At 41.0% G+C, this 27,014-nt stretch overlaps 2 protein-coding genes across 5 annotated transcripts; one reads left to right on the top strand and one right to left on the bottom strand.

Moving 5' to 3' along the window:
• Positions 1–2,332: 2,332 nt before the first annotated feature.
• Positions 2,333–6,822, top strand: LOC146573808 (uncharacterized). The gene is made up of 9 exons (XM_085273223.1): positions 2,333–2,995; positions 3,170–3,388; positions 3,942–4,004; positions 4,097–4,135; positions 4,217–4,271; positions 4,592–4,670; positions 4,744–4,810; positions 4,893–5,041; positions 5,138–6,822. Exons 1-9 carry the CDS (start codon positions 2,477–2,479, stop codon positions 5,586–5,588), a joined length of 1,641 nt encoding a protein of 546 aa, XP_085129349.1. The 5' UTR covers positions 2,333–2,476; the 3' UTR covers positions 5,589–6,822.
• A 289-nt stretch (positions 6,823–7,111) lies between these two features.
• Positions 7,112–26,813, bottom strand: dido1 (death inducer-obliterator 1). 4 transcript variants are annotated; one of them, XM_085273213.1, is made up of 17 exons: positions 26,671–26,813; positions 25,124–25,216; positions 24,133–24,247; positions 22,790–23,879; positions 22,205–22,631; positions 20,930–21,301; positions 18,295–18,514; positions 15,047–15,623; positions 14,763–14,922; positions 14,510–14,626; positions 14,200–14,361; positions 13,782–13,944; positions 13,180–13,681; positions 12,784–12,931; positions 12,387–12,476; positions 12,101–12,296; positions 7,112–11,190 (listed from the first exon to the last, which is right to left on the bottom strand). In XM_085273213.1, exons 3-17 carry the CDS (start codon positions 24,212–24,214, stop codon positions 7,751–7,753), a joined length of 7,746 nt encoding a protein of 2,581 aa, XP_085129339.1. In that variant the 5' UTR covers positions 24,215–24,247; positions 25,124–25,216; positions 26,671–26,813; the 3' UTR covers positions 7,112–7,750. The 4 variants fall into 4 exon arrangements, with proteins under 4 accessions (XP_085129339.1, XP_085129341.1, XP_085129340.1 ...); XM_085273215.1 differs by having other exon boundaries at positions 14,248–14,361; XM_085273214.1 differs by having other exon boundaries at positions 20,930–21,298.
• Positions 26,814–27,014: the final 201 nt, after the last annotated feature.

Below are 27,014 nucleotides of genomic sequence, written 5' to 3'. Positions count from 1 at the left end.
ATTCAAATCGCAGGTTAGTAAAGGTTGTGGCCAAAATAAAATTAGAGGGTGGCAAGATAAAGAATGTTACAGTCAGTTACAAAGCCAATTCATGTATTACTACAGTTGGTCACTTTACAAAAGGACATAAAAATCTCTGACAGACTCCCAAATATTGCTGCCCATCAAAGGTTAACAGCCTCAACTGTTCACTTTCTAATTCTGTCACCTGACTCCTTACACCAGCAATCATCACAGCTAAACAACAATGTGAAGGCAAAGAAATTACACACAACTTTAAAGTTGAATACTTGCTCCGTTAATATTTGAAAGAAAAGGGTTTTTAAAACTGAGGCAAATTTCATCAAATGGGTTCAAACAGTTGAGCTGAAACAAAAATAGCTTGTGTTCCCACCAGACTGTGAGCACCATCTTTTGCAGGCTCCACAGAGACAAAGGGAGAGCATTTAGATTTCTTTCTTTTTTAAAAAAGAAAAATCACCTAAATCGACAGCATGGATGGGAACAGCAGGAATGTAACTGAGAATATTGCTGAAGTAAAGCTTTAATGTACTTTTACCTTATTTAGGTATTTCTATGCCACTTTCTGCTTTTACTCCACTGTGTTTATAATGCAAAGATTAGACTTTGTACTCCATGCTGAAAGGCAGAGGAGAGCGAGCGTTCTCAATTGCAGGTCCGATGCTTTGGAATAACCTTCCCCTCCATATTAGACAAGCGTTATCAGTGCAGGTCTTTAAGTCCAGGTTGAAGACCTATTTTTATTCCCTGGCTTGTAACTTTGCAGGAAACTGACACCTTTCTTATTAATTTTATTGTATTTTTAATAATTTTATTGTATTTTTAATTTTGCTAGTTGTTTTGACCTGTGTTGTTCAGCACTTTGGTCTGCCTGGTGTGTTTTTAAAGTGCTATACAAATAAACGATGATGATGATGATGATGATGTGAATGATTTTAAAGCTCTGATTTCTTGCTTTTATTATTTTGCAGATAAATTGCATTCCTATATATCAAGTTACCCAGCCATATACACTGGTGTGGGAAAAGTGTTTGGGTTTTTTTTTTGCTATTTTGTCACACTTAAATGTTTCGGATCATCAAACAAATTTAAATATTAGACAAAGATAACACAAGATAACACATATAGTTACTTAGATTACATATTCTGATATCCTGTATTCAGTGTTGGGAAGGTTACTTTTAAAATGTATTCCACTACAGATTACAGAATACATGCCCCAAAATGTATTCTGTAACATATTCCATTACATTACTCAGTGAGAGTAACGTATTCTGAATACTTTGGATTACTTAATATATTATCATGGTTTTTTACAACTACATGAATGTACTATTGTTGTGTGATTTATTACTGTTACTGCAGGTTACTCGCCATACCAATACCAACTAGATTTTTAAATCTTAATATAAAGTGAGTAACAGTAGGTGGACATTAGGTAAGGCTGCACTTTTTGCAGCAATCTCGTATATAAAACTATACCGCGTGTATATAAAACAGGTCTGTGGCTCCGAACTGTAAAGGCGTAAAACCATAAAGGGACCTCTGGCTAATATGTCGGGTTTCATGTCGGGTCGTAGCCGAAAACTAGCTTTACTTTGTTGTCCGGGTCAACTTTGCTAGCGAGAGACAGAGAGAGGCGTTGAAAGGCTTCTCCAATGGAAATTATTGAAAACACGAACACAGTGTACAGTCGAGTCTTAATAGCTTACTTACAACTGGGCTACACTGCCCGTGAGGCTACATTCTTTAGGGCAATGCTTGTAACACTTTGACTATTGCTTTCATATTAAAACATTTTTTGAAGAATCATTTTTTAAAAATATTTCTTCACGTCATTATGTGGCCACAAGTAGGGGTGACATGGGCCGCTAGATTGAGATACAGGCATTAGAGGCTCTTAATGCGTGCTTTGTTTGGGTTTCCACCGGCGTGGAATTACCAACAAGAGAGAGGGGACAGCCTAACATATGAAACAGGAAAAGACCCCCGTGTAATCCATTCATTTCAACAAAGTAACTGTATTCTGAATACCACCTTTTTAAACGGTAACTGTAACAGAATACAGTCACTCATATTTTGTATTTTAAATACGTAAGGGCGGTACATGTATTCCGTTACTCCCCAACACTGCCAGTGGCCACCCTGCTCTGTTCACCCCTGTGTCACCTTATTTTACAAATCCTGGAAACGCCCCTGACCTGCATCAGTGGGCGGTGCTAAACACTAGTCTCCCTTTGATCTGCAGACAAATACATAATAGTTACGCTATAATATTAATCATGTATATCCTGCCTATATAAGCATAAGAAGAAGAAGAAGAAAGAAAGTTAGCATGTTCTTTTCTGTGCTCCTTTTATATAATTATAAGGGAACATGATATCTGTATTCTGTCTGCAAAGTTGTCTTTGGACGGGAAAAGTGAAAGTGAAACAGACTATGAGATATAAACATAATGGCGTGGTTTAGAAACAAGAGCTCTGCTTCACCGTACTCAACTTTGGACAGGAAAGTAGACAGAAATGAGTCTAAAACAAGCACAGAAAATGAAGATTCATTCAGAAGTTTATCTGAAGACGCAGAGGGGGATGTCAGTGAGGGTCAACATGAGGCTGACGAAGGCCGGGAGTCCGGGAGGAAGCTGCCAGGGCCAGAAGAAGAAGAGTTTGACAGCAGAGAGCATGGAGCTGGCACCACGGTTGGATACAGTGGGTTTCGCTCGCTTCGGGATTGGATAGTGCGCCGCACACAGATGGTGTTTGGACCTTTAACTTTTTCAAAGAAAGACAGAAATGAGTCTGAAACAAGCGATGACAACACACGTGCACTCAAGAATTCACCTGACGATGCAGAGAGGGTTATTAGTCCCGAACTAAAGAGGTCCTCAGATAATGGTGAGGAGCCCGAGACCAAGTGGACAAGGTCTAACCAAGATAACTTTCAAAATGATCGAGTTGAGACCGTTGATGAAAATGTGAGTAAAGAAATGAACATTTACAGTAAGGTGATCATGCAGGTTTCTCACCAAACGTTTTACGTTCGTATTCAGTGAATGTAAAAACAAGAATTGATCAACTGTATAACAGGCAACTTGGAGATACAAACATGGCACAATGCCGTGGTTTGCTCTTTACTTTATTCCTTTTAGGTTTCTATGGTACACCCAAATGAGTCTGAAATGCGCACGGAAAATGCAGTTGACGAAGGGAAGAAGCTGACAGGGCCGGAAGAAGAAGAGGAAGAGTTTGACAGCACAGAGTATCGAGTTCACACTACGGATGGATTCTACTGCGACTATGATTCAACCTGGGAGACCGACCCGAATGAGGAGAGCCCACCCAGCAGGATCAGACAGTCAACAAACTATGTAAGTAAGCCAGTGCCTGTCACAAGTACTTTGATTTTCCACGTCTGCTCACAAATCATTTACTGCAGGCATAAAAGGAGCCACCTGTCACAGGCCCACAGGCCCAAGGTGTTAGATGGCCCCTCCAGAGAACTTTATTGAGGTGATAGCTCTGTTCACATTTCTTGATTTTTCCTGCAAGAAAAAAATCACAAAGATGGCTCAAAAAAACAACAAAAAGCCAAAGAAAGACATTTAAAATTTCCCAAAAGAGATTAAAATCAGTGGGAAAGATAAAATGGACATAAATAACAATGGTGAACAAAGAAGTAGATAACCAGAAACATTTTTAGAGTGGTGACTACATTTTGTGTTGTGAAATATATCTCTGAAATAATCAATATGAGATCAACAAATGAATACAAAGAGCCACAGAATGACATATGCACAAAGACAGAAACCCATTTATTGTAAATAAAGATGGAGGATCTCCAAGGATGATCTTTGGGTTACTGAATGTCTCCTTTAGCTGTGCAGTGTTACCCCTGAACTCCATTTGTCTTCTGTGTTCCAGTACAACTTCAGCAGATTTGAACGTGCTGCGAGAGACATGCAGAACTACAGACATGACTACCCTGTAAGTCTCACACACACACACACACTGTAAACACACACTCTCATGTTTAAGCACGAGCCAAGCACATGTTGTTCTTTTATGTGTCCCTGCAGAGCCAAATCAAGACACAGCACAGGAAGAAGAACACAAATGTATGTAAACGTTTGTTTTTAGATTTATTTCAAAGAAGAACAAAATAAATGGTTTGAATCAAATTCTTTTCTCTTGTGTAGGACGACAAGTCTAATCTGAATTTCTACCTTGGAAAGAAACGATCGGTGCCAGACGGTAGGCCTTTTACCAGCACCCAAATGTCCTTAAACTGAACATAACATACATGTGTTTTCATTCAAGAAGAAGAGTTTAGTAGATCTGTTTTGTTATTCATCTCATCTTTTTCAAGTATTCAAAATATCTTCATGACATTGGAATAACTTCAGAGACCTGAAGAAGAATACCATTTCACACAAGGACATGGAGTCAGAAAAAGATATTTTATAGTACAGAAATATCAGTTTGAACCACCTCAGTGATCACTGGATAAATCGTAATCTGTGCAGCTTCATTTGCAAACAGATTTATTTGCTGTGACTTGTATTTGTTACCAGGTGTCAGCATAACTGAGTTCCATGAACAATGGTATGGAGACTATGAAAGCCTTGAGCACGTGCAAACCTATAATCAGTGGTAAGTTACTCTATAGTCACAAATATGATGTAAAAAGTTCAGTTCCAGTTTGTAACGACATTTTCTCTCAAAGGTTGTTCCCACTGCAAGAACCAGGAGTGAACTATGAGGCCAGTACACTGACAAAGGAAGAAATTACGGTAAACCTGTGAAAGTTACCAAGTTATGATTTAAAAAGAAAACATGTCTTATACACTGATAGAGGTTCGATGTTTCCTTCAGGATTTTCTTAATCACAGCATTGCAAAGCAAAACCTGCTGAAGTCGTACGAGCTCATGTTGGACTTTTATGGTATCGTGTTGTGTGATGAAAAAACTGGAGAAGTCAGGAGAGCAAAGCACTGGGAAGAAAGATTTGACAACCTTAACAGGTAAAACTACCTCTGAATTTAAAAAAAATCTGTGTGCAGTAAAAGTGACAAAAAGCTGTAAATGATCTAATTTTGGGACTGATCACTGTCTGACAGTCACACACACAACAGCCTGCGCATCACTCGCATCCTGAAGTGTCTGGGAAACCTGGGTTACCGTCACTACCAAGCCCCTCTGGTCCACTTCTTCCTGGAGGAGACTCTGGTCAACGGACAACTTCCAAACATCAGGGACAGCGTCCTCAGCTACTTTATGTTTGCTGTACTTGATAAGAAAAAGCGCAGACGTCTCATCAAGTATGCATATTTGCACTATGAGCCTAAAGATGAGTTTGTGTGGTGCCCAAAGAAAATCCAAAAATTGTGGTCAAAGCAGCCCAAGGCAGCAAAGGAAGAGGCCGCTGACTCTCTGGAGTCGCAGGAGGACACTGTGATTTCTGACAGTGAAGCACAAGAAGAGGAAAACCTGTCTGAAGATGAGTCGTGTAACAATGCAGAGTATGAGTCTCATGAGGGTGAAGAAACTTTCAGCCATAATGAAGATTGATTGATGACAATGAAAAGCTTATTCATCTTATGCTGAATAATACTGATAAATTATACTGTGTATGGAGTGTATGCAGATCCAGTGATTTAGTTCAACAGTGCAGTTAGTCAAAAGGCCTGATTCTTTATGGAAATGTTTGCTTACTTCAGTATTCATCAGCTTTGCATATTTGAACTATAAACCTAACGATGGGTTTGTGTGGTTCCAAAGGAAAATCCAAAACGTTGTGGTCAGGGATGCCCAAGCACAGAAGGAGACTCTGAATCTTAACAGTGATTTTTATGCTGCTCTCCTTCCTGACACAACCTCAGAGGGATACGGGTATGTGTCTCCTTCTGGTATTGAAGATTGATGTTAAATGTTAGGTGAATGTCTAAACCACTATACCATGTGGACAAAATTTATGAAACACTACTTAAACATAACTACAAAATTGTTCACGCCCCCCTGGAAATAAACTTTTAAACTAGAAAAGCCACAATCCTTCCTTTTCCTGAAACAACTGACATCAACCCATCTGTGGTTAGATTCAAGCACCTCTGTCTGTAATAAAAAAGGATGAAATGTGATGTTTTTACTGAAATGCCAGGCAACATTACTGGTTGTTTTTTTCGGTCAGCTAAATTTCTGTCTTCAGTTATGTGTTTTTTAAGGAAACTGTCGGTTTCATTAATATATATCACGTTACATGGATATTGTATCATATAAATTCATTCTCAGTCTTACAGGTGATAAACCCCACACCTTCTTTGGTTGCATAAAGGTTGGATAATGTTATATTGTTTATGCAGGTTACAATTTGAAGTGGCCTTGAAGAGGCTTGCTGATACACTAAGCCTGTTTTTCCTCCTTATGGTTTTAAAACCATTCAGGTACTTGAAGTTTTTACCCTTCATCACCTCATATCGTTATTTTTTCATTGCTTTTTATTTTCCTTGCAGATGTAAAAAAAAACAAAACAAAAAAAAACAACCCAAAACAATTCGAAGGAATTTTTTTTTCTTGTAAGCTTTCGGGTTATTTTTCAGTTTCATTTTAAACTGTTTTAAATTGCTTGACGCTGGGTGGGATAACACTTAACCACCCCCACAGGTGGATCTATCTGGCTTATGGTGGCGTAAAAGTTTTCTATTGGACTGTCTAGTCGGCGCCTCATCAGGAGATATGGATGTATGGTTTTTTGTTTGCTTTGTTTTTCTACTGCAGCATGGGTCAAACATTAAAGAGGTTCTGTATTGTAGTCGGTGTTGCTGAAGCTTGAATTTCTTCACAATTATATATATATTCATATTAGTACAGGCCATGGCCAAAATATTATATGGTGGTTCTATATGGACTGAAAAAATAAGCTCCTAAATTGAAAGTTAATTATCGAGATTAATACGTTTTATTACTGAAAAAGAAAAGCTTTGATTTCTGATCTTTAACAACTGAAACTGCTCACTTTATCATCTGACTCAATAAGCTAATAATCAGTATGTGTAGCTAAAACAACAGTGTGAACACAAAAAACCCCACACCACTTTTAAGATGAATAATCGTTTCATTTATATTTGAAAGAAAAACTGTTTACATCCAAAACAAATGCCATCAAACAGGTTTATTAGTAGAGCTGAAACAAAAAAAAGTGACAGTTCATAAACAACCATTTTTGTGGTGTATACTGTAAGGCTGATGTCATTTTATTTCAAATCTGTTGAACATATTAACACATTTATGTCTCAGTGTATCTTTAGCCTTCACATTGTCCATCTCAGATATATGGCTTTTATTTTCTCTACTTAGAAAAGTATGATTAAAAACATCCTTATATACACAAATACATTCATATTTACATATTGCAAATGGTGTGAATCAGTTACATTATTGTTTTCTAAAAAGAAAAATGCTTTGACAAAAAAAAGGTACATGTAATAGGACTGTGCAGCCTACATTAATACGTCTTGTACCACAAGCAGTTTAGCTTGCATTCAGTTTTTTGCTTTTCAAATGTAATAAAACAAACTTAGAAACCTTTAGGTGACAAAGAGAATACAAACATATTTAAATGTTTTTGTCTGGTAGGAACACAACCGTGGAAATCTGATGAAATACTGCTCTTCTGTTTTTACAGTGATTAAAGATGTAAAAGTCTTGGAACCGTAATGTCCATAAAACAGAGACTAGGAAACGTTCTTGCTATTTTCTGTGGTTTTATCACTGTCCTTGGACGTATCGTGTTTACTGTCCTTTTTCTCTTCTTTCTTATCTCGGCTTCTGCTTCTTTCCCGACGATCTCTGCCTCTGTCACGGTCCCTCTCCTTTTCTCTCTCTCTCTCCCTCTCTCTGTCCCTATCTCGATCTCTGTCTCTGTCCCTGTCTCTACCCCGATCTTTCCCACGATCCCTGTCACGGTCTCTCTCTCTGCTTCTGGATCGGTCCCGCTTCCTGTCTCTCTCACGCTCTCGTTCTCGCTCTCTGTCACGGTTTCTTCCCCTATCTCGGTCCAAGTCTTTCCTGTCAGATTCCCTAACTCTGTCTCTGTCTCTTTCCCTGTCCCTATCTCGGTCTCGCCTCTTGTCTGAATCTTGATCCCTGTGTCGTTCTCCCTCTGCATCCCTGTGCCTCTCACCCTCCCTCCCTCTGCTGCGGTCTCTTTCTCGGCTACGCTCGTTATCCCGGTCCCTTTCTCTGCCTCTGTCCCACTCTCTTTCTCGGCTCCACCGCTTTCCCTGCCCCTTGTCCCATGAGGGCCTGCCAGCATGAGGGACATCTCTCTCTTTCTCTCTCCGGCGGTCCTCAGACAGATCCCTCGGCCTCTCATCAGGGGCCTGTGAGGAACCATGAATGAGTTCTCTATGTCCTTCAAAGCGGCTGAAGCGATCTCCACTGCGAGGCTCTGAGTCCTCACGGGTGGTGCTGCTCCTCCTCCTCATTTCAGGAGAATGGCGGCGCCAGTGATCGTCCCGGTGTAGGTCTGGCGGACCTAGTGGAGCCTCCGGAGGAGTTGGCAGCAGTGGCCCGCTGTGGCGAACAGGTCTCGCCTCATCAGAGTACCTGTCAAAGCGGTACCGGTCAGAGCCTGCAAAAGGCGGAGGTCTGGTCTCCTGAGATGGAGGACCTCTGTGCTCATCAAAAAATCCTCGGTGTGGTGGTGAAGATGGAGGTCTGGAGCCCCCATACTGGATTTGTGGATTGAAGTGCTCCCCACTGGGAGGCTGACCTCGTCTGTCCTCATACTGGTTATGTGGAGGTCCCCGGTAGCTTGGACCTGGTGGAGGGCCCTGATTGGGATTATTAACAGCATCTTTGTTATACTGTTCTGCAGATCCTCGAGCCTGGTCTACTATTGTTGGTTGAGCCCCATGGTCACCATACTGAGGTGGTGGGGGACCCCTATGCCCTGGAAAGAGATTTGGAAGAGGAAGCCTGTTATCAAAGTGACCAGGTGGCAGAGCGGTGAAAGGCAGAGGAGGACCTCTGTTTCCAGGGAAATTAAAAGGTGGTGGGGGAGGACTAGTGAATCTGGGCGGAGCTAAGCTGTTCTGTCCATCGAAGGTGGGGGGAAGGGGAAGTCCTGGAGGGGGACCTGGTTGTCCAATGTGCTGAGGGGGAATGGAGGGATCAAATATCTGAGGAGGTGGGCCCCTCTGGGTTACTGGAGGGAATGGTGGTAGTGGTGGGCCTCTGGGTGGCATGATATTCTGAGGTGGTGGGCCAGGTGGTGGCTGTTGAGGTGGTGGCTGCGTGCTTGACCACTGGTTTTGATAGGGAGGGTATGAAGATGGTGGTGGGCCATACTGCTGACTGCTGTCACCTTGCATTGGGGGATGACTGTGCACAGGGGGAGGAACATGGATTGGAGGAGGGGGTCCCTGAATAGGAGGGGGGGCTGACATTGGAGGACCTTGCATGGCCTGCATGGGTGGTAGCACAGGCACTGGAGGCGGCCTCATTATTAGATTTTGGCCCTGCATGGAACGGGGAAGGGAGAAGTTGGGTTGTGGAGGAATGTCAGCTGGAGGTTTGTACTCACTGTCGAAGTCTGACCCTGTCATGTGATGCAGCATGTGATGTGACTGAGTGTCAGCTGCTGCTGTGCTCTGAGTGAGTACTGGGATTGTTGAAGTTATTTTGGATGTTTTTGCAGGCTCACTGTAATATCTTGCTGTAGATGTCTCTTGGCTATTCTCCTCATACTCTGAATCCTCAGCTTTTAAAATACTGGCTGCATTTGGCCACATACTGAACTTGTCCATCTTTGTTTCAGACTTAACTGGCTCGCTTTCCTCTTTTTTCTCTTCTTTCTCATCTGTGTAGCTGACTTCCATATCAGGGTCCACCTTTTCGCCTAATAAAGGAATTGAAACCTCTGCCTTGTCCGATTCCATGAAAACTAGCGCCTCACTTTTCACTTCCTCTTGATGCAGTGAGGGGTCTGAATCTTGTGACGAGTCTGCAGGTTCGCCTGTTTTAGGCGACTGCAGCTCTTGCACCTCAGGCTGTGAGGCTGGAGGAACAGGATCGGTCACTGGAGCAGGTGTCTCCTCTTTGTCCTCGGGTTCATCAGACAGTTTTCTGCTGCCTGTAGACTGGCGAGGATCCCTGCTTTGTCTGGGATCTCTCCTCTGATTGATTAAAGGAGCAACAGATGAAGATTTCACAAGCTCCTCAACCTTTTTGCCAAGCTGTAGCAACTGACAATTGGCCAAAAGAGATTTTGCAGGTTGAGTTAAGAGTGTGCTTGCAAGTGTCACTGAGGCAATAGGAGTGCTTGTAGAGGACATTTGCTGTTCTCCTTGTTTCTGCAATGCTTGATCACCAATGTGTTTAAGGCTCTCAAGAATGTTTTGGGGATCGGCTGCAGACTCAGTTGCAGGCTTAGCTTGACCTGGAACTAAAGTTTTAACCTCTTCGAAAATAGAGTCATCCTCTGGGTCATATGCAACATCATCAGCTTCACTTGTTTCCACCTTAGGTTGCTTAGTGACTTCAGGTTTGCTTACCACCTCCATAGGCTTCTTCGGCACATTGTAGGATCTACTGGGGTCATATTCTTCTTCTGGGTCATAAGGTCGGTCATCTTCATCCTCCTCTACTGTTTTTTCTTTAGAAATCTGTGCAAACTTCTGAACTATAGGATCTAACATTGTACCTGTTGGGGCAGCAAATTCCCCACCCTGATCAGACGGTGAGTTGGAAGCTTCAGAGTCATGTTTTTTCTTGCCAAAAAGAGTCTTGAGAATGGTCTCAAGAGGAGTGGCAGCTGCTGCGGATGAAGAAACAGAGTTGGATGAAGAAACGGAGTCCTTGTCAGTGGTAGCGGATGTGGATGGAGCCTTGATGGAAGATAACAGGGACAGAACAGAGGTGGTGGAAGCCTCGGAGGAGCTAGATGGAGGTGATCCTGGAGGAGTTGTGCTGAAGGGGATTTCAAGACTTTGCCGTGTGTTCTTTTCTGCTTTGACTGCAGGAGGTGGCTTTGGAAGGCTGGTTTCCTCTGCATCTTTGGTTTGAGTCTTGGACCGTTTCTCTTCACTTTCTAACGGAGCACCAGGACGTTTTCTATCCTTCTGGCAGATCAGCAGGCCAAGGAGCAGGTTGGGACGAGCTGGTTCAAGACCTGTGAAATAAAAAGACCAAAAAATAAGCTGAACGTGCAAAGCTAAAGAAATGTTTTCATGGTCCAAACTGAAACAAAATGTACTGTACTTGGTTTTAAAAGACATAAAACCAAAATTCATAGAAGACTAATTGTTAAATTTGCTGATATCTGTCAGTTGTGATATGTGCTGATGATGAATTTCCAGATAATCTACTGACAGTGGCAAAAACAAAAAAACAAAACCCAATAAAACTGTGTGAATATAATAACTTTGATGCTTTGTTATCATCAGTACCCTACAGTCAGGGCCAATGATTTCCACACTGACATTTCATTTCACTCCTTTAATATAAAAAGAATCATCAACAGCTAATAGTTGCAAAATATGCAGAAAAAAATAGCCCTGAGATTCCCAAATGGACAGCTGACTTTATGTTGCCGTAACTTCTCAGCTGTTGTTTAAGACTAAATGCAATAAAATCAGTGACTTTGTTTCAGTGGTGCAGCATGTGAAAGAATGAGCAAAACCTATTTGTAATGTGACTGAAAACATAGCTCATAGAAGTGTACTGGTAACATCTATCCAATATTGTTTTCACTGATCCAGCTCAGAAGAAACAACAAGCTGAGACTAACATGACAACCTGCGATGCAAACTTTCTTTATTAAGTCAAATACACAGAAGAGACACAGTAACTGTTACATGCAGAGATATTTACAGGGTATCAACAAGGAGCGTGAGCACCCTCTACAGTACAAACCCATCAATTAAACCAACTCTCTTTTCCAACCTCAGGAAAAAATGGATTTAACATACTCCAAACACACAAGGAATAGAAAGAAAGTTTTACCATAAAAACAATAATATTTACAAATTTACACACAAATACCCACAAAGATGTATACATCTATCTCTTTACATGCTTACCTGGCCCGTCAAATGGCAACAGTTTGGAGGGTAATGGGTCCTTTGAGCCCAGGGGGATGAGATAGAGGTCTTTGATGCGGCGGTTGTTGTTAGCTACCACACCAAATCTTTTTCTGCTGCTAAAGTAAGAGAAAAGAGAGACGTATGCCACCTCTTCCTCCTCTGTGGCTGGATGGAAACGGATCAGGCACAGCTCCTGTGATTTGAAAAAGAAAACAGTACAGTTTCATGCAAGGCTTTAAAGTTAAAACAGCCTTTTAACAAGTTAGTTTTTGTACTAACAAACCTTGGAGAGGGAGGTTTTTAGTTTCCCAACATAGTCCCAAACTGTGGTTGGAGAAATCCGACCTCCAACATGAATGGTGTCTGGCAAATCCTGCACAACAACAACAAAACCAGTTATTTTTTTGGCCTGTATGTATGTCAAACAGTTTGAAATTCAAAGATTACAGGGTCTGATATTAAAGTGGACCTATTATACTCCTTTACAACCAGATATTTTTTATTCTTGGACTATCCTTTTTCATTTTAGGGCCTTTTTGCATTCTACTTTCTTCTAACTGAAGACCAAAATGTTTAAATAAGAAAAAGCATAAGGCATTTACAAAGAACACTAATACCATAAATGTCATTTCTATGAATCATTAATGATAACGAAAATATTCTTGCTTTAGAAAATGTACCTCTTTCAGGTGTTCAAATGATCCCGAGACCAGGTAAGCCTTGGTTACAAACTTTGCTACTGACTGCATGTTGATAAATCCTTTCCAAATCTTCTCTTGACCATGGAGAAATATTGCAGTTTCCCCCTCAGGAGGCGGCTCAGATCCACTGTAAAAACAAAAGCATCTTCCTTTTAGACAGGCTACATGCAGTCTCTTACTATAACATACTACACAAAACAGTATCTCAAAGCATCTCATCAACAACAAAGTCCCTCAGTATCACCAGCACTACAGCTGCTGTTACTTTACTCTGGTATACTTTTAGCTAAAACGTAAAATATCTGTGCAAAATACTAAAGCTTATTAAAAAGAGAGCTCTCTGGTATTTTTAAGAACTTTGGTGAGATGTAGCACCTTGTTTTTGACAGTTTGGGCGCAGCAACTGAAGGTGGCGGCGCAGGGGGCATCGGTAGTGGTGCCTTAGGTAAAACCTCCAATGGAGCAGTAACAGGAGCTGGGAGTGGGTCTGCTGCATTGCTGGCAGGCTTTTCTGGGGCCATGTAAGTGACGCTCACCCCGGTGCTGTGCCTGGCCATGCGAGGGTCCCTGCGGGTGATACTGACAGAGGAGATGGGTACAGGGGCCTGTGCTACAGGTGCCATCGTGGTGATATCCTCCTGATAGAGCTGTGGCTGTGATTCTGGAACTGCTGGCTCTACGGTGGACTGGTAGGATGAAGAGGCCGGGTGTTGGTACAATGAAGGATCTTGGTAGGTGGCCATGCCGGCCTGTGGCTGGCTGACAGGTGAGACATCCCCTGATCTGGATGAGAATGACTCTTGTCTAGGTGGCTTTGTTTCAGGCTTCTTGGTGAGTCTGGCTTTTTTAGCAGCAGGCTCATCTTCTGTCTTTTGGCCTACAAGGCAAGATTATTACAAAAATAAAGAAATAAATCATCCATATAATAATCAATTCTGCTGAAAAATGATAGCACTTCTTCTTAGCCTCTTATTTACCTGTACATATTTTGCAGTTGAGGTCAAACAGATGGGCCCTGTGTTCAGAAGTAGTGTCTTTGAGCATGCTACTAAAAATGTCTGGCATGCTGCTGCCACTGTTCCCCTCAGCAGCAGATGCCTGAGCTGAAGCTGAAGGGGTGGAACCAGATTCCTCCTGATCCTGAGGATATACCAAAGAAGATCAGTCAAACTTCAGATGAACTGGAATCGCAGGCACTCATGTAACAACTACAATTCTCAGTGGTTCACACACCCATGCATTTTGTGAGAGGCAGATAAAGCTTAGGAAAGAAACTGACAGGACAAGAGGCGATAACTTGTAAGCTGGTGAACATTCTTTGATAGTTTGCACTGTGTGCCAAGAACCTCATGCATGAAAAAAAGAGGGTGAGAGCAGCAGCTTGCCACCACTTACTGTAGAAGAAGCCATGCGAGAAGATGAAGTGGTGGCAGAGATACATACATCTGCATCAGATGTTGGTGGAGCATCCTCCACATCGGCGCTATGGGAGCCACCATCATGCCTGTTGCCTGGTTTGGACTGCCCTGAATGGGCTTTTGCACTAGGAGACTGAGGCTAAAGAAAAGGAAAAGGGGAAAAAAACTTTACAATGGTGTAAATTTATGCAGACAGGTTTTTCAAAACTGCAAATCCTAACAGGAAAATTTATGAGTCTTAAGCTGCCCTACACCTGATGTTTGAATTAAAAGGCAGTGCCATTTACCTCAGGAGCCTCAGGCTTCCTCCACTCAGATATCTCCTTTGAAAGCAGCTCTTCAGCACTTAGTCTGACCAGTCTAAAGGGACTGACCTCACCTCCCACCACTCGGTAGAACAAGCCCTGAGACAAACATGCCATACAGCGCAAACATGAGAATATGTTTTTCAAGCTATAATTGGTGTCCTTCCATTCACAGCTGCATAAACACAAGATATGTACTTTACTGAAAACAGCATGCACGTTAATGTTGACTCACTTTGTTTTTAGGGTCCTTCAGATTGAACATGAGGGACCTGTATTTGTTTTTGTATTTGCTGTCGGTGCTAAGACAGAGGTTAAACATCTCCTTTTCAATAGCAAATGCCAGTCGCCCCACCTCGCTCTCTGTCATTTTCAGATCATCACTGTCGCACACCCTGGTGGAAATGAACAAAAGAATGTATGTTTAAATCTGCAGACCTCGGGTAATGTTTTTGGAACCAAAAGAAGAAAGAATTTGGAAAAAAAAAAAAATCCAACTGGGACTTGCAGGTCACTCACCTTTTATAAAGGATGTCTGTCAAAGACCGCCGGATGTTCTGTCTCATCTGGTTGTTAGGTGGAAGCGGCATAGGGGAAACAGGTGGTGCTGAAACAGGTGGTGCTGAAACAGCTGAATGTGTAGGTCTGGAGGATGAAGAGTGGCTGGAGGGAGAGGAGGAAACGGGAGATGATGGGACTCTAGGGGATGAGGACGACTGTCTGTGGGGACTAGTGTCCTTTTGCTGAGGTTGCTTCTTGGGAATGGTGAAGTTAGACTTGGTGACTCTCAGTGCTCCTGTGACGTGGATCGGGCCTGAAGGAAAGGGAGATGGGGAGTGGACAGGTGGCTGGCCGGCCTTTTTGGACTTTGTTGCAGTTTTAGCTGGGGGTGTTACAGGCTTCTTGGATCCCTTTGAACTGGCAGCTTGAACTGGAGGTTTCTTTCCCTTTGGGGAAACCTTGGTTGGTTTTGTTGCTGTGGACTTCTTGTTTCCTTTTCCAGCTGCCGCAGATGCTGAAGAGGATTTCTCAGGAGCTGGGGCTGGTTCCTTTTCCTTATGGTCCTTCTCACTGTGCTTCTCTTCTTTAGTTGGGGCTGGAAAACAAGAACAAGATCCAATATTTTAAAATATGTGATAAGGTTCAGTTGTAATGTGCAATGTGGCAACATATTTTGCTAAATTACAGGCAGTCAATTGCACAAATCAGACTATATTGCTAAGTCGAAGTTAAGCAGTTTTAAAATGTATTTCAAATAAACTGAATCCCCCAAAAAACTAGTAAAAATGCAAATCATATTAGAGAGAGAGAGAGAGAGAGAGAGAGAGAGAGAGAGAGAGAGAGAGAGAACACTGTCAAAAAAACAAAGTTGACAACAGAGCAGATGAAGTCCCTTTTATTTTGTAGTAGTGACAGCACAGTAGTGGGGGCGATACCTTCTTCCCAACTATTATAGAAATATGCAAGTGATGATCCTCAACGACAAAATTAGTATTGTTCTCCAATCATTTTGATATATTCACATAGAAGATGAGCAGGTTCAAGTACTATAAATCATGTGCCAGCCAAGCAGAATGAACTAAATAGCATTAAATCTAAAAAGATCTACAACTACCAGCTCCAAGCAACCACAACCAGGTATCCACTGGTTATAACCATGTGCCACAGGTGTCACACACCCTAAATATCAAAATGTAATTTAGTCTAACCATAACACTGTAAATATAATTAGTTAATATGACAAGATCACCTATATGCACCATCAAGTTGATAGTTGAACTCTGACCCCAGAAACACCAAAGCCAAATTCTTCTCCTCTTTCAAATTGTGGAGACAGTAATAATCCATTTGATCAAAAGCTTCAGTCGCAATAAATATCACATAGAATATTTCCTAATTTGATATGGGGGGCCGGGGGGGGGGGGCAACCAGTAAGCCAATAGATCTGCTACCTGGTAAACACTTTCAAACTGTCATGTGCAGATGTTTGTCCTTCCGTCATCTCAAACGTGCGGCAGAACTGCATTAGCTTTGAGCTAACTTGACATACTATACAGCCACCAAATGTTTACACTATGCCTTTGTGCAATGATACAATATATACAACCAGAGCAACTAAAATCAGCTCTTTTCTATAGATCATAAGTTGTCAAACAAGCCAAAATCATCATTCAGCAAAAGGGATATGGATGATCAAATCACTGAGCTCTAACTTCCCCCTGTTGAAGAACCATCAGTGGCTATATGGCCTTCTTGAACATTAGGAATGCATTTATACCCAATTACTCTTTGCTGTCCCATCAGGTAAAATCCTCACTATTTCTCCAGGCTTTTTATAGAGGCAGCCAGACAGAAAATGAAACTGTCCACATTTCATATTGTTCCCTCATTACATTTAAAATCAGGTGCAAAAAATATGTTTAAAAAAAATCAAGATGGCACTTCTTTTAGCCCTTTGTGCTCAGCCCAGGTCTTCAGATTTCATCTTCAGGTGTAGCATTCCTGAACTTCACTGCATCTCCACAGGTGCTCCAGTCTGATAGAGGTTCTGTCATATCCAGCTGTTCACCATCTGAGAGGCTCTCAAGCTTCAAAGTCTTCATAGTGTGTGTAGACTTAAACAGTTGCACATGTCTAATTAAGCTTAACTGGTCAGGATATCCTACGGCAAGCCAACAACGCTCACATAATCAATCGAGGCATCCAAAAATCAGTTTAACACCTTTTATTTTAAAACCAGTTTCCCACGAGCAGTGATGAATCATATTCAACATGCATGAAAAACTTTGAAAAAAAATAGCCCATTACTCATAAAATGAAGGGCAAAAAACACAAGGTTGGATTTTTAATCAGCTCAATATGACCCAACTTCATAGGCTGACATTATCACAGGGGACAGCTCAGACACCTACCTGCTGGAGGATGGGAGGGAAGGGCCTTATTTGAGACCAACAGCTGAGGAGATGAACCCAGGATGTGAAGAGACATGTACGGTCAAACCAACCAGGTAATTTGAAAACACACACACGTCATATCAATCAATCACTAAATTTAAGATATTGCCCTCCTTTTTGTTTCTACCACACTGGCCTTTATAATCTCTTAGGTTGCAGGCACATATGTGGGAAACCTATAAAAGGGGTACTCCAACAAACCAGTGCTGCATTTCCAAAAGACCAGGGACTCCCAGGAGGCATTCCTGAAACTAAGGGATTAAAATCAATGCAGCAGAGGCATTGCTCTGAAAAAAAATTTTTTTTCTCATAACACATCGGCCTCAATGTAAATGTCTGCAACTTCCAAAATGATGATTTTGATTTACAGCACAGGCTTTCTGTAAGAAATTAAAAGGCTCCAATTCAAAGCCAAGATAAGAGCGATGCAAGTTGTTTCATGCTTCAGAAAGCTCCTCTAGAGCCAAGGAACACATTGTCCAACTTAATTAAGTAATCTTAAAAGAGTGCAACCAATGGAGTGAAGGACCCGTTTCCAAATAACTATCTGCTGGATCAGAAATACTTACCAAAATCACACGGGACACTTACCTGTTCACAGCTGCCAAGTTTTCATTAGACAACAAAATCCTTACATTAAACATCACAAAACCTTGTAAATGATAAAGTAGTCTGCTATACAGATGAGTTCATGTTCTTTCCCAAACGTTTGGACCAGTTTTAAAGGATGTTAGCATGACAGGAGCACATTTATAATGGAAGAGCAACAGTATGGTTTCAACAACAGATCAAGACCTTCAAAGAGATACATACACTTTTTGTTTAACACTGTTGGTGATATGGGTGTAGTCTTTTCTGGTGTTACTGCAATGTAATTATGGTCGCTGGACCAGGATGCAGTGGCTGGCGGAGGTGGGTGTTCCTCAGCATGCTCATCTTCGTCGTCATCATCATCTGGATCAGGACTGTGGTCTTCGCTATCCGACTCCTCCTGGGTCTTCTTCTGCACCTTCTTCCCACCGGCACCGGTCCCCTGAATAGACGAGAAGAAACACATTCAGACGTTTTAGCCACTCAGATTGATTTAAAGTGACAGTTCAGCCCAAAACCAAATTCAAATCTTTTTATCCAGGCCTACAGTACATTTTTATTCATATTGCCTATACTCATGAATCAAATGACTATGCAAAGAAAACATCCACCTACCCACTGTGATCTGTGCAGCTTTTAAACACCTATGGCAGCCCTCCTTAGCTGAGCTGTAGGGACTGCTAGCTACAAGTTTTATTTGTTTATAGAGTAGAAAGAAAATAGTTCCAAATGAACCTGCTCAGATCAAGGTTTGTGGATTTATTTATTTTGTAGTTTTAAAGACACTCAAGCTGAGTTTTAAAAAATGCATTTATAGGCACTCTGAGCACAATAAGGCAAGTACCATCTCGCTCCACTCTAATAAAGAACATTTCCCCGGCCAAAATCTCTAACTGGTCAACTGATACCATCAAAATCAAGATGGAAAAAACAGCACAACGGGGCAGGAAACACACATCACTTTTATTTAGGAGGTGGTGAACTGTTCCTTTAACAACAAACGAAGATGTTTAAAACGTGTTTACTTGTGTTGTTTTAAGAACAGATTTTTCTCTCTCCAAACAAAACAGGTAAACAAAATCAATAGCCTTTTCAGTCTACTCTCCTCTTTAAGCATACAAATAGTGTGCAGTTAATAATTTAAAACATATTAATGACATTTCTGTGTACTCCAATGCTGGAGCTGGAGGTCTCTTACACTGCTTTGCATGTATCCAAGTCTAAACCTGGACACATTTCTATGATTATTGTACTGTGTACTGAACTTCTTTTTTTGAAATTGAAAATTATCTAAATCCGGAACATTAACATTAGTGTTTGGGCCTAGCATACCAAAATTGTCAGGCTTCCTGCATATGCTCTCCAGTTTAAATTATGACCATGGATTTAAACTTCACAAAACCAAGTAAATGATTACATAATCTGCTATACAGGTGAGTTCATGGTCTTTCCTAAACCTCTGGACCAGTTTTAAAAGACGTTAGCATGACAAGACCTACATTTATAAAGACACCCAATGTCTGAAGGAGTTGTTAAACTCAGGGATTGAGTTAAGCCACTTTAGTGTGCATCACTGCTCACTTCCTCTCCAAGCTGCTGAAGCTTTAATACGAAAGTCCTTTTGAGTTCCTGGAGAAGGCCTTTCTCCCCCAGTTTTTTTTCCCCACAAGACAAAGTTTGCAAACAATCACTTCAGAAGCAACATATGTGAGACTACTGACTGCTTTTCTTGTCAATGAGAAAAAAATACATTAATACTGAGCTAAAACACATGTAGCAAATGTAACCACAAATTTTAATCTATACACAAAAAAAAAAAAAAAAGAGCACAAACAAGAATATAGACCATTTATAAGACAGATGAGTCTGCACTTTTTAAGTCTTTAGATTTTGCCCAATATATTAAAAATGTAACCTGTGATAGTGTATACAAACTACAGCCATGACTGTCAGTGCTTCATCATTGTTCCTGCATAAAGTCACCCCATATTCACCAGGGCGAGGGAACATCAGTAGTCTTTATGAACTGAAAATTATAATGGATCATTTATATTGGCTTGTAAAGTTAATACATGCTGGTTGTCTTAAAAACCCTAATCTGTATGCAGCACATTTCTTTGTGTCATGACACAGTAGAATGCTGAGGAATTATTCTCTTTGAGAACTCAAAGAGTGTTCAAAGATCAGATAGCATCATCTATCTGACAATGGATTAACTGTCTGTGTTGATCCATTTTCTGCAAATTACACTATTACAAATACATCCATTTTATGCCCCGATTGGCCAGTAGTATGCATGTTTCTGCCACTTCACATGAAATAAATGCACGTTTCATACTGGAAAAAGCCTTTTAAGACTAGGTTTGTGTGCCGACCCAATACGTTTGCTTATTTAGGCCAGCACTTAAACAACAAATTATGCTGAAATCAGAGTTTAGCAGTTCCCATTTGTTTAAATGTTAGAATTAAGAGTAGACCATTCAATTATATTTATGCCTTGTGTACTGACACTGACATGCAGAGTGTAATCAAAAACAAGGAAACTTGATATTGCCAAGACAAATGATGAAACTAAATTGGTGAATTTTTCTTCCCAAACAAGACAGTAATGACATCTGACTATATTAACTTCAGCAAACAATGCTGATATAATATCTCAAATGTGTCAAGACATGATGAAAACTCAATGAATGACTATGAAATATAAGGAGTGATTCAGTTTAGATAGTTCAGTCTATCTGTGAAACAACAGACTCAAGTGTTGGTGACTACCTAATAACTTTTTAATTGTCAAAGGGAATTAACATTCCTGCTTTAAAACCAGGCAAACGTCATCATTTTAGGCCATCCAAGTTACCTTTAGTGTGGACTTTTTCTGAGCCTTGGCCTTATCCTTTTGCTTGGGCTCTTTGACATCAGTGATGGACTTCATGGCAGCAGCAGCATGTCTCAGGATACAGTCGTTTCCACAGTACACAGAATCAGGTTGGGCATCATTTTCACAGCCAGGTCCAATACATCTCGAGAGGGAAGACTCCTCATCAGCCTTTCGCTCAGCCTTGTCCTCGGGAACCGCCAATGTTGGGGTCGTTTTCACCTCCACGTGTGATGCGACTTTCTGTACTGTGTCTGGTGGGGCTTTGACTTCTGGTGTGCCTTCTGTTGCCTTCTTCTCAACAGGTGGTGTGGCCTTCTCTGCCTTTGGTTCAGCTGGTTGCTGTACTGCCTGCTTCAAGCCAGTACAAAATAAAATTAACAGCTACTGATATTCTGCATTTCGCTGTACGATTGTCAGTTCAAACAATTTAAGAATCATCTTATTAATTGTGATCGTAATAGCATTTAAAGAATTTTGAGCTTCAAGCTGCTTTAGGTAGGCTTCTTTTTGCCATGCTTTCAATTTTTATCTGTAAACTTACATGTGAAAAACACCTACATCTCTCAGCAGAAAACTGGGCAGAGAGCCCTACCTGCCACCAATTATTACAACCTAACTGACATTCTTGAAAATAATGATTACTGTGCTCATTTTCAGCTACATAATTAAGCTATATATATTTGATTCCTGAGCTCTATTAGGATTTAGTGCAGCTTTGTGTGATTTATATATTAACATTTAAAATTTATCCTAAATTGACACTTGGTGCAGCCCTCCCCCTTCTAGCTGGCTGGAATTTGTAAATGGAAGGTCTGAAAAGGGCGGGCCTGCAACTAAACCACAATGGACCCTGAGAATATGCCCTCTTTATGACATCAGACAGATCCAACAGTAGAAAAAACACACACAGAGCATTTACAGCAGTCTGAAGCTTGAACTTTTAGCACACAGATATTACATCTACATATACTGGCCTTATTATTTTAAAAATCACAGCATGCACCATGGTAGTATATGACAAAAAAATAAAAAGCACATAATTTTCCCTTTAAAAAAACCCAACATTTATGCACTCAAAAAGCAGTAGTAATGTAACTGGTATATGGCATCAAATGAGAAATTAAGTCATTAAGCATGGCATCTAATTAAGGACCGCACTTAAAACCCACTGTTAAATATTTAATAATAAGATGTGCAAAAAATAATTTGGAGGCTAAAACATTTTTTACGTTCATATCAGCTGCAAAGACCTACCGGCTGAAAGATTTTTATCTTCTTTTTTCCCGTTGGATTAGTAGCCTTCTCTATCCTTCCTTTGATACCCAGGTCCTCTGTTGCTTTCTCATCAGTACCAGTAGTTTGTGCAGATGAAGCTGCTGCTCGAACAGCTGACGGACTGGAGTCCCCTCCGGCATTATTACCTTTAACAGCACTTGTAGACGAGGTAACAGGAGGAGTGGAAGCATTGGTCGGCGAAGCAAAATCAGTTTTGGGCTTCCCAATTTCCATATTTGTAGAAAGAATAGAAGTTGCAGGCCTGACCACCTGGTTTTTCTTAGCGGTGCAGTTTGGGCAGATGTAGTCTTCCCCATTTCTCTCCATCAGCCGTCCACGGGCCTCAGTGATTCCCACACAGTCCCCATGAAACCACTCTTCACAGCGGTCACAGCAGATCATAAACCTGGTGAGCAGTGAATATCAAGACATTCTCAAATAATAGTAATTAAAACATTTTTTTACTTGTGTATGAAATGATTCCTACAAAAGGCAACTAAGAGACAGTAGAGAGAAACAAAAACAAGTTTATGCACTACAGGATAAAGAGAGGCCAAAACAAACCTTTTGTTATGTTTTTGACGACAGATGCAGTAAAGTGCATTGGGGTCATAGCCTCCATCATCAGACTCCACTGAAGATGACGATGTGGATAAGTCATTCTCATCCTCATCATCTTCATCATCATCATCATCTTCTTCTTCTTCCTCCTCCTCCCCCTCTTCCTCCTCCTCCTGTGTCTGGGGTTTCCGTGTTTTTACACCACTCTGGGTAGCTTTAGGCTTTGCTTCCTTCTTTACAAGAGCATTGTTCTTGTTGTCAGAAGCTTTAACAGGTGTAATGTTCTGATTAGCTGCCTTCTTTTTATTGACATATGTCCGTATTGGTCCACGTTTTCCCTGCACTGCTGCAGCCTTGTCTGCCTCATCCTCGCCAGTCTTCTCAAGTTCATCATTTTTATCGTCATTCTTCTCCTCAGCAAACTCCTTCTTCTCAGAGTCCTCCTCTGGCTGAGTCTGTGCTGCACTGACACTCCCTACAGCTTCAGAAGTGAGATCACTCTTTTCTTCTTTTTTCTCCTCACTGTCATCCTGTGTATTCTTGACAGCATCTTTACTGTCTTCTTCATTCTCAGAGCTTCCCTCATCTTTCACCGTCGCTCCACCACCTCTGGTCTGCCTGCCACTACCTCGACCTTTCTTTTGAGTCTGCTTCCTTGCACCACTCCTTGTCCTTCTCTCAGGAGTCTCTGCTTTTTCCTCAACAGCCTTGGAATCAGCATTACCATCAAAGCTGGCCTCTGAGGCCGTCTCTGCATCAGTTGGGGTTTGTGAAGGAGGATCTCCACTTTCCACACTGGGAGGTGCGCTCTTTCTTGACGCTCTTTTGGCATTCAAGAGGAATTCCTCTAGTTTGTCAGTACGTTTAGGCTGTCGGCCACTACGGCGCACAGGACAGCGGGTTTCAGGGCTGTCGGTTACCGCTTCCACTGGCATCTCTCTCTTTGCAATGGTGGACCGACGGAAACCCCAAGTCTTCTTTAGCTCACTCTTGGCCTTTGAAGATTTATCTTGCTCCCCTACCAACTGTTTTGGCACATTCTCACTTTCAAGGTGAAACTGTTCCTCCTTCTCACTCCGTCCTTCTCCAACGCCTGTGAACAACCATTATTGATATCAAATCAGCATAACATTGGAAGAAAGGGAGAATGTTTTGCAAGCATGCATATGTAAGGCAAAACAAACCAAAACACAAAAATTACTGCTCAATTCTTATATCGCCCATACTTACCGTATGTCTAACCACATTTAAAATAAAAGTCCCTGACACCATAATTGTACCCACTTTTACTTTTTAAGACAAGGTATTGTGAAGGGGGGGGGGAAAAAAAAGCTCATTCAAGATACCTTGAGAGCAGCTATCCATGCGGTCCCAGCTCTGCTCTGGCTCAGGGGCTAGAGAGAGCTCAGGGCTCACATTCCCATCCATAGATGATGGAGTCACTATTTTCAAAATTAACGTCTACAGTTCAGAGAAAAGAACAAGAGACCGACTATGAGTCACTCTTTTCACTTTACAAAATGAAAATTACTGAGGGGTGCCAGCTTTAAGGTAGCACTAAGAATGCTTAATAACGTCATCATTCTTAGACATACTTGTTATATTCTTTTGTACTTACACTCGCAAATAATAATACTAAAAAAATATTTTTCCTTCTTTTTTTTCTTTTTTTTTTTAAGTGCAGCTCTTCAGAGGGTATGTTATGACACTAATGCTATCATGCATAGGGAACCCTGTGGGTGTAGAGCACCATGTACAGCACCCATGGAAATGGGCGCGATAGCACAAACATCTTAATATCATTTAGGCAAACAGGATAAAGAGAATCATTCTACAGAGTCTGTGCTTTGCGATCTTTCCAGTACTGTTATGCCATATTTAATACAGACAAAAACCACAAACCCTTTTTTAAAGGGCAAAACCACAAAATACTACAAAAAATAAATAAAAATCAGTAACCATCCCGCTGTTTAAAGGCAGTGATGCACATCCTCTAAAACTCTAATGTTGCCATGGTTGAAATAACCTTTTTTTTTTTTTAAACCGTAACCACATACTTTACTTTTAAATACACTTTAACTAAAGGTTAATAAATTATGACTTTAAGAATATGACAACACTTTATAATCTTAGACTTAACACTCATAATTAACTATAGCTATTCACAAGCCTAGACAAAGTTCCTGGTGGTCTGATAAAATTCCAGTTTTGTTTTTCTGTTCTTCTTGGCAGTTTGAGTTACAAGAATTAAGATGATGTTTCCTTTATATTCTCTAAAGCCAGAACTGCTGTTCTAATTTAAGGAAAAATAATGACAGGGAAAACCAATATCCATACCTGCAGTTCAGCAGATGTCTAACAAAGCAGTTCTTCAAACAAAAAAGCTTCCATAAATCCCAAATCATCAGAATTGGTATGAGGTTAGAGAACCTGAAAGACACAAGGAAGCACAAGTTAGGACACATTTATTTCAGGCTTCACAGAAAACAGACATGCAGCACAATGGTATGATGACAAAAATAACAAATTATAATTTTTAAATTATATTTTTATATTTTTAAAAAGTGACTGCTGCATTTTAAGAGCATGGGCAAATGGATGAAATAATCTAATCTGAAAGCATAAGTAGGCCAACCCATCACTTTACAAATACGCAAGTTCAAGTTTGCCATTTTCAGACAAGTTAGACCAAGTCAGAAACCTTTGGCAATTGTGTAAAGCCTTCTAGCATGAATATTCTTACGCAATGGACGCCTGAGTTTCCTGAAATTAGCGTTTTTATAAAGCCTTGCATACTGCACCGCCATCGATGGATTGGAGGGGGGTATCCACCCAAAGACTGCGAGTGTGATTGAACGGGATTTTGTCCAATGGTATGTCTGTGGTCACGACAACTCGCCACGTGAATGGGAGGACCGCTATAACCGAGGAAGGTGGGAGGGGCCATGACGAAAATAAAATTTCATATTATATAATATTGTGTATATACTTATACAGAAAAAAACAACTTTAACACATTTGCTAAAGGTTTACATCAGGATGCTGCCTGACGGCAGTCATCGGAAGAGACATACTCGTGTCCAGTACTTGCTGCGCGACATTTAAAAGGTAGACTGCACACGGCCTTAGGACGCATGATATAATCTAATTTCTTCATTGCAATACGGCATACCACACTGTCACATGATACTATTTAAAAACAGAACAAAAAAACCCAATGTGCAGACAATCAAGCTAGCAAAACGATATTGGAAAATCCGCATACTATAAGAGCAGACCCGTTCTTCACTCCTACATCTCCAGTGACGGCCGCAAAACATTCAACATTCCGCCAACCGCTTAGCTATTTACCATTAGCTCATGTAAACTACAAACGGGGTGCCACAAGCGGCGAAGAAATATTCAGTGGGAAACGGTACGCAACCCTTTCTATAACACTGAAACTACATTTGTATTATTAGGTTATTCTAGTCGTTTTTGTTTTGTTTCACAATGCGAAACTGCGTGTTGCAAAACGTGCACTTGTAGCCAGTAAGCTTAGCTAGCGCTGTTGGCCACAGCGAGCGTGGGTAAGCTAGCGGCAAATTCAACTTAAAATCATTAGCATTTAGGTAACCGTTAAAAAGCCAACATATAGTACAAACAAACTACGTGGGACAAGTATTTTGTAGCAAACTCAAATTTTAACCAATGTATACAACTGAAGTCGAATTTAAAAGCGTAACTGTACTCAAGCTATCGTCAAGCGAATCGTGTTCAACGTCCTCGCATCCGATACCTTCGCCCTAGACATGTTTGGTAGCAACAAAACACAAAAGCACGAACACACTCCAAAAATAAATATAACGGAACTAAAATAAATTAAGTTGCTGTATTTTACCCACCCATGCGTTATAAATACGGATAATGTCCCCTCGCTCTTTCGTGGGTCAGTCCTCCATTTTCCATTCCCTTTGGAGCTAACTGACTGCAGCAGATGGCTGACGGTTTACACAAAACGCTTTGTGTCTACAGCGCCCCCATTGGCCAGGAGGGAAACTAAGTAGAAGCAGAGGTCGACGTTCCGTCAATACGTAATCACTTTCAAACGGCGGGAAAGGGTGTAATTGTTTTGGGGTTGTTGTTTTTTTTTTAACAAAATGTGATTTGTCCTAAACTTAGTGGATTTAAATAAGTCTAATTCAGCTATTTACTTGATATTTGTCCCAACATGTGAATGTTTGCCAAA

Source organism: Mchenga conophoros, linkage group LG5 (genome assembly GCF_057382185.1).
Source record: "Mchenga conophoros isolate Kocher_MC1m ecotype Shallow Benthic linkage group LG5, M_conophoros_male_GT1.1, whole genome shotgun sequence".
Classification (NCBI taxonomy): Eukaryota; Metazoa; Chordata; class Actinopteri; order Cichliformes; family Cichlidae; genus Mchenga; species Mchenga conophoros.
This window is presented reverse-complemented; position numbering and strand designations above follow the sequence as displayed.

Excerpts from the sequence above, each read along its gene's own strand:
- dido1 (XM_085273213.1), bottom strand. The coding sequence starts at position 24,214 with ATGGATGGGAATGTGAGCCCTGAGCTCTCTCTAGCCCCTGAGCCAGAG. Across the intron at positions 14,923-15,046 it reads ACAGACATCCTTTATAAAAG|GGTGTGCGACAGTGATGATC; the intron begins GTGAGTGACCTG and ends CATTTCCACCAG. Across the intron at positions 11,191-12,100 it reads GTTGCCATTTGACGGGCCAG|GTCTTGAACCAGCTCGTCCC; the intron begins GTAAGCATGTAA and ends TTTATTTCACAG.
- LOC146573808 (XM_085273223.1), top strand. The coding sequence starts at position 2,477 with ATGGCGTGGTTTAGAAACAAGAGCTCTGCTTCACCGTACTCAACTTTG. Across the intron at positions 4,005-4,096 it reads ACTACAGACATGACTACCCT|AGCCAAATCAAGACACAGCA; the intron begins GTAAGTCTCACA and ends GTGTCCCTGCAG. Across the intron at positions 4,136-4,216 it reads ACAGGAAGAAGAACACAAAT|GACGACAAGTCTAATCTGAA; the intron begins GTATGTAAACGT and ends TCTCTTGTGTAG.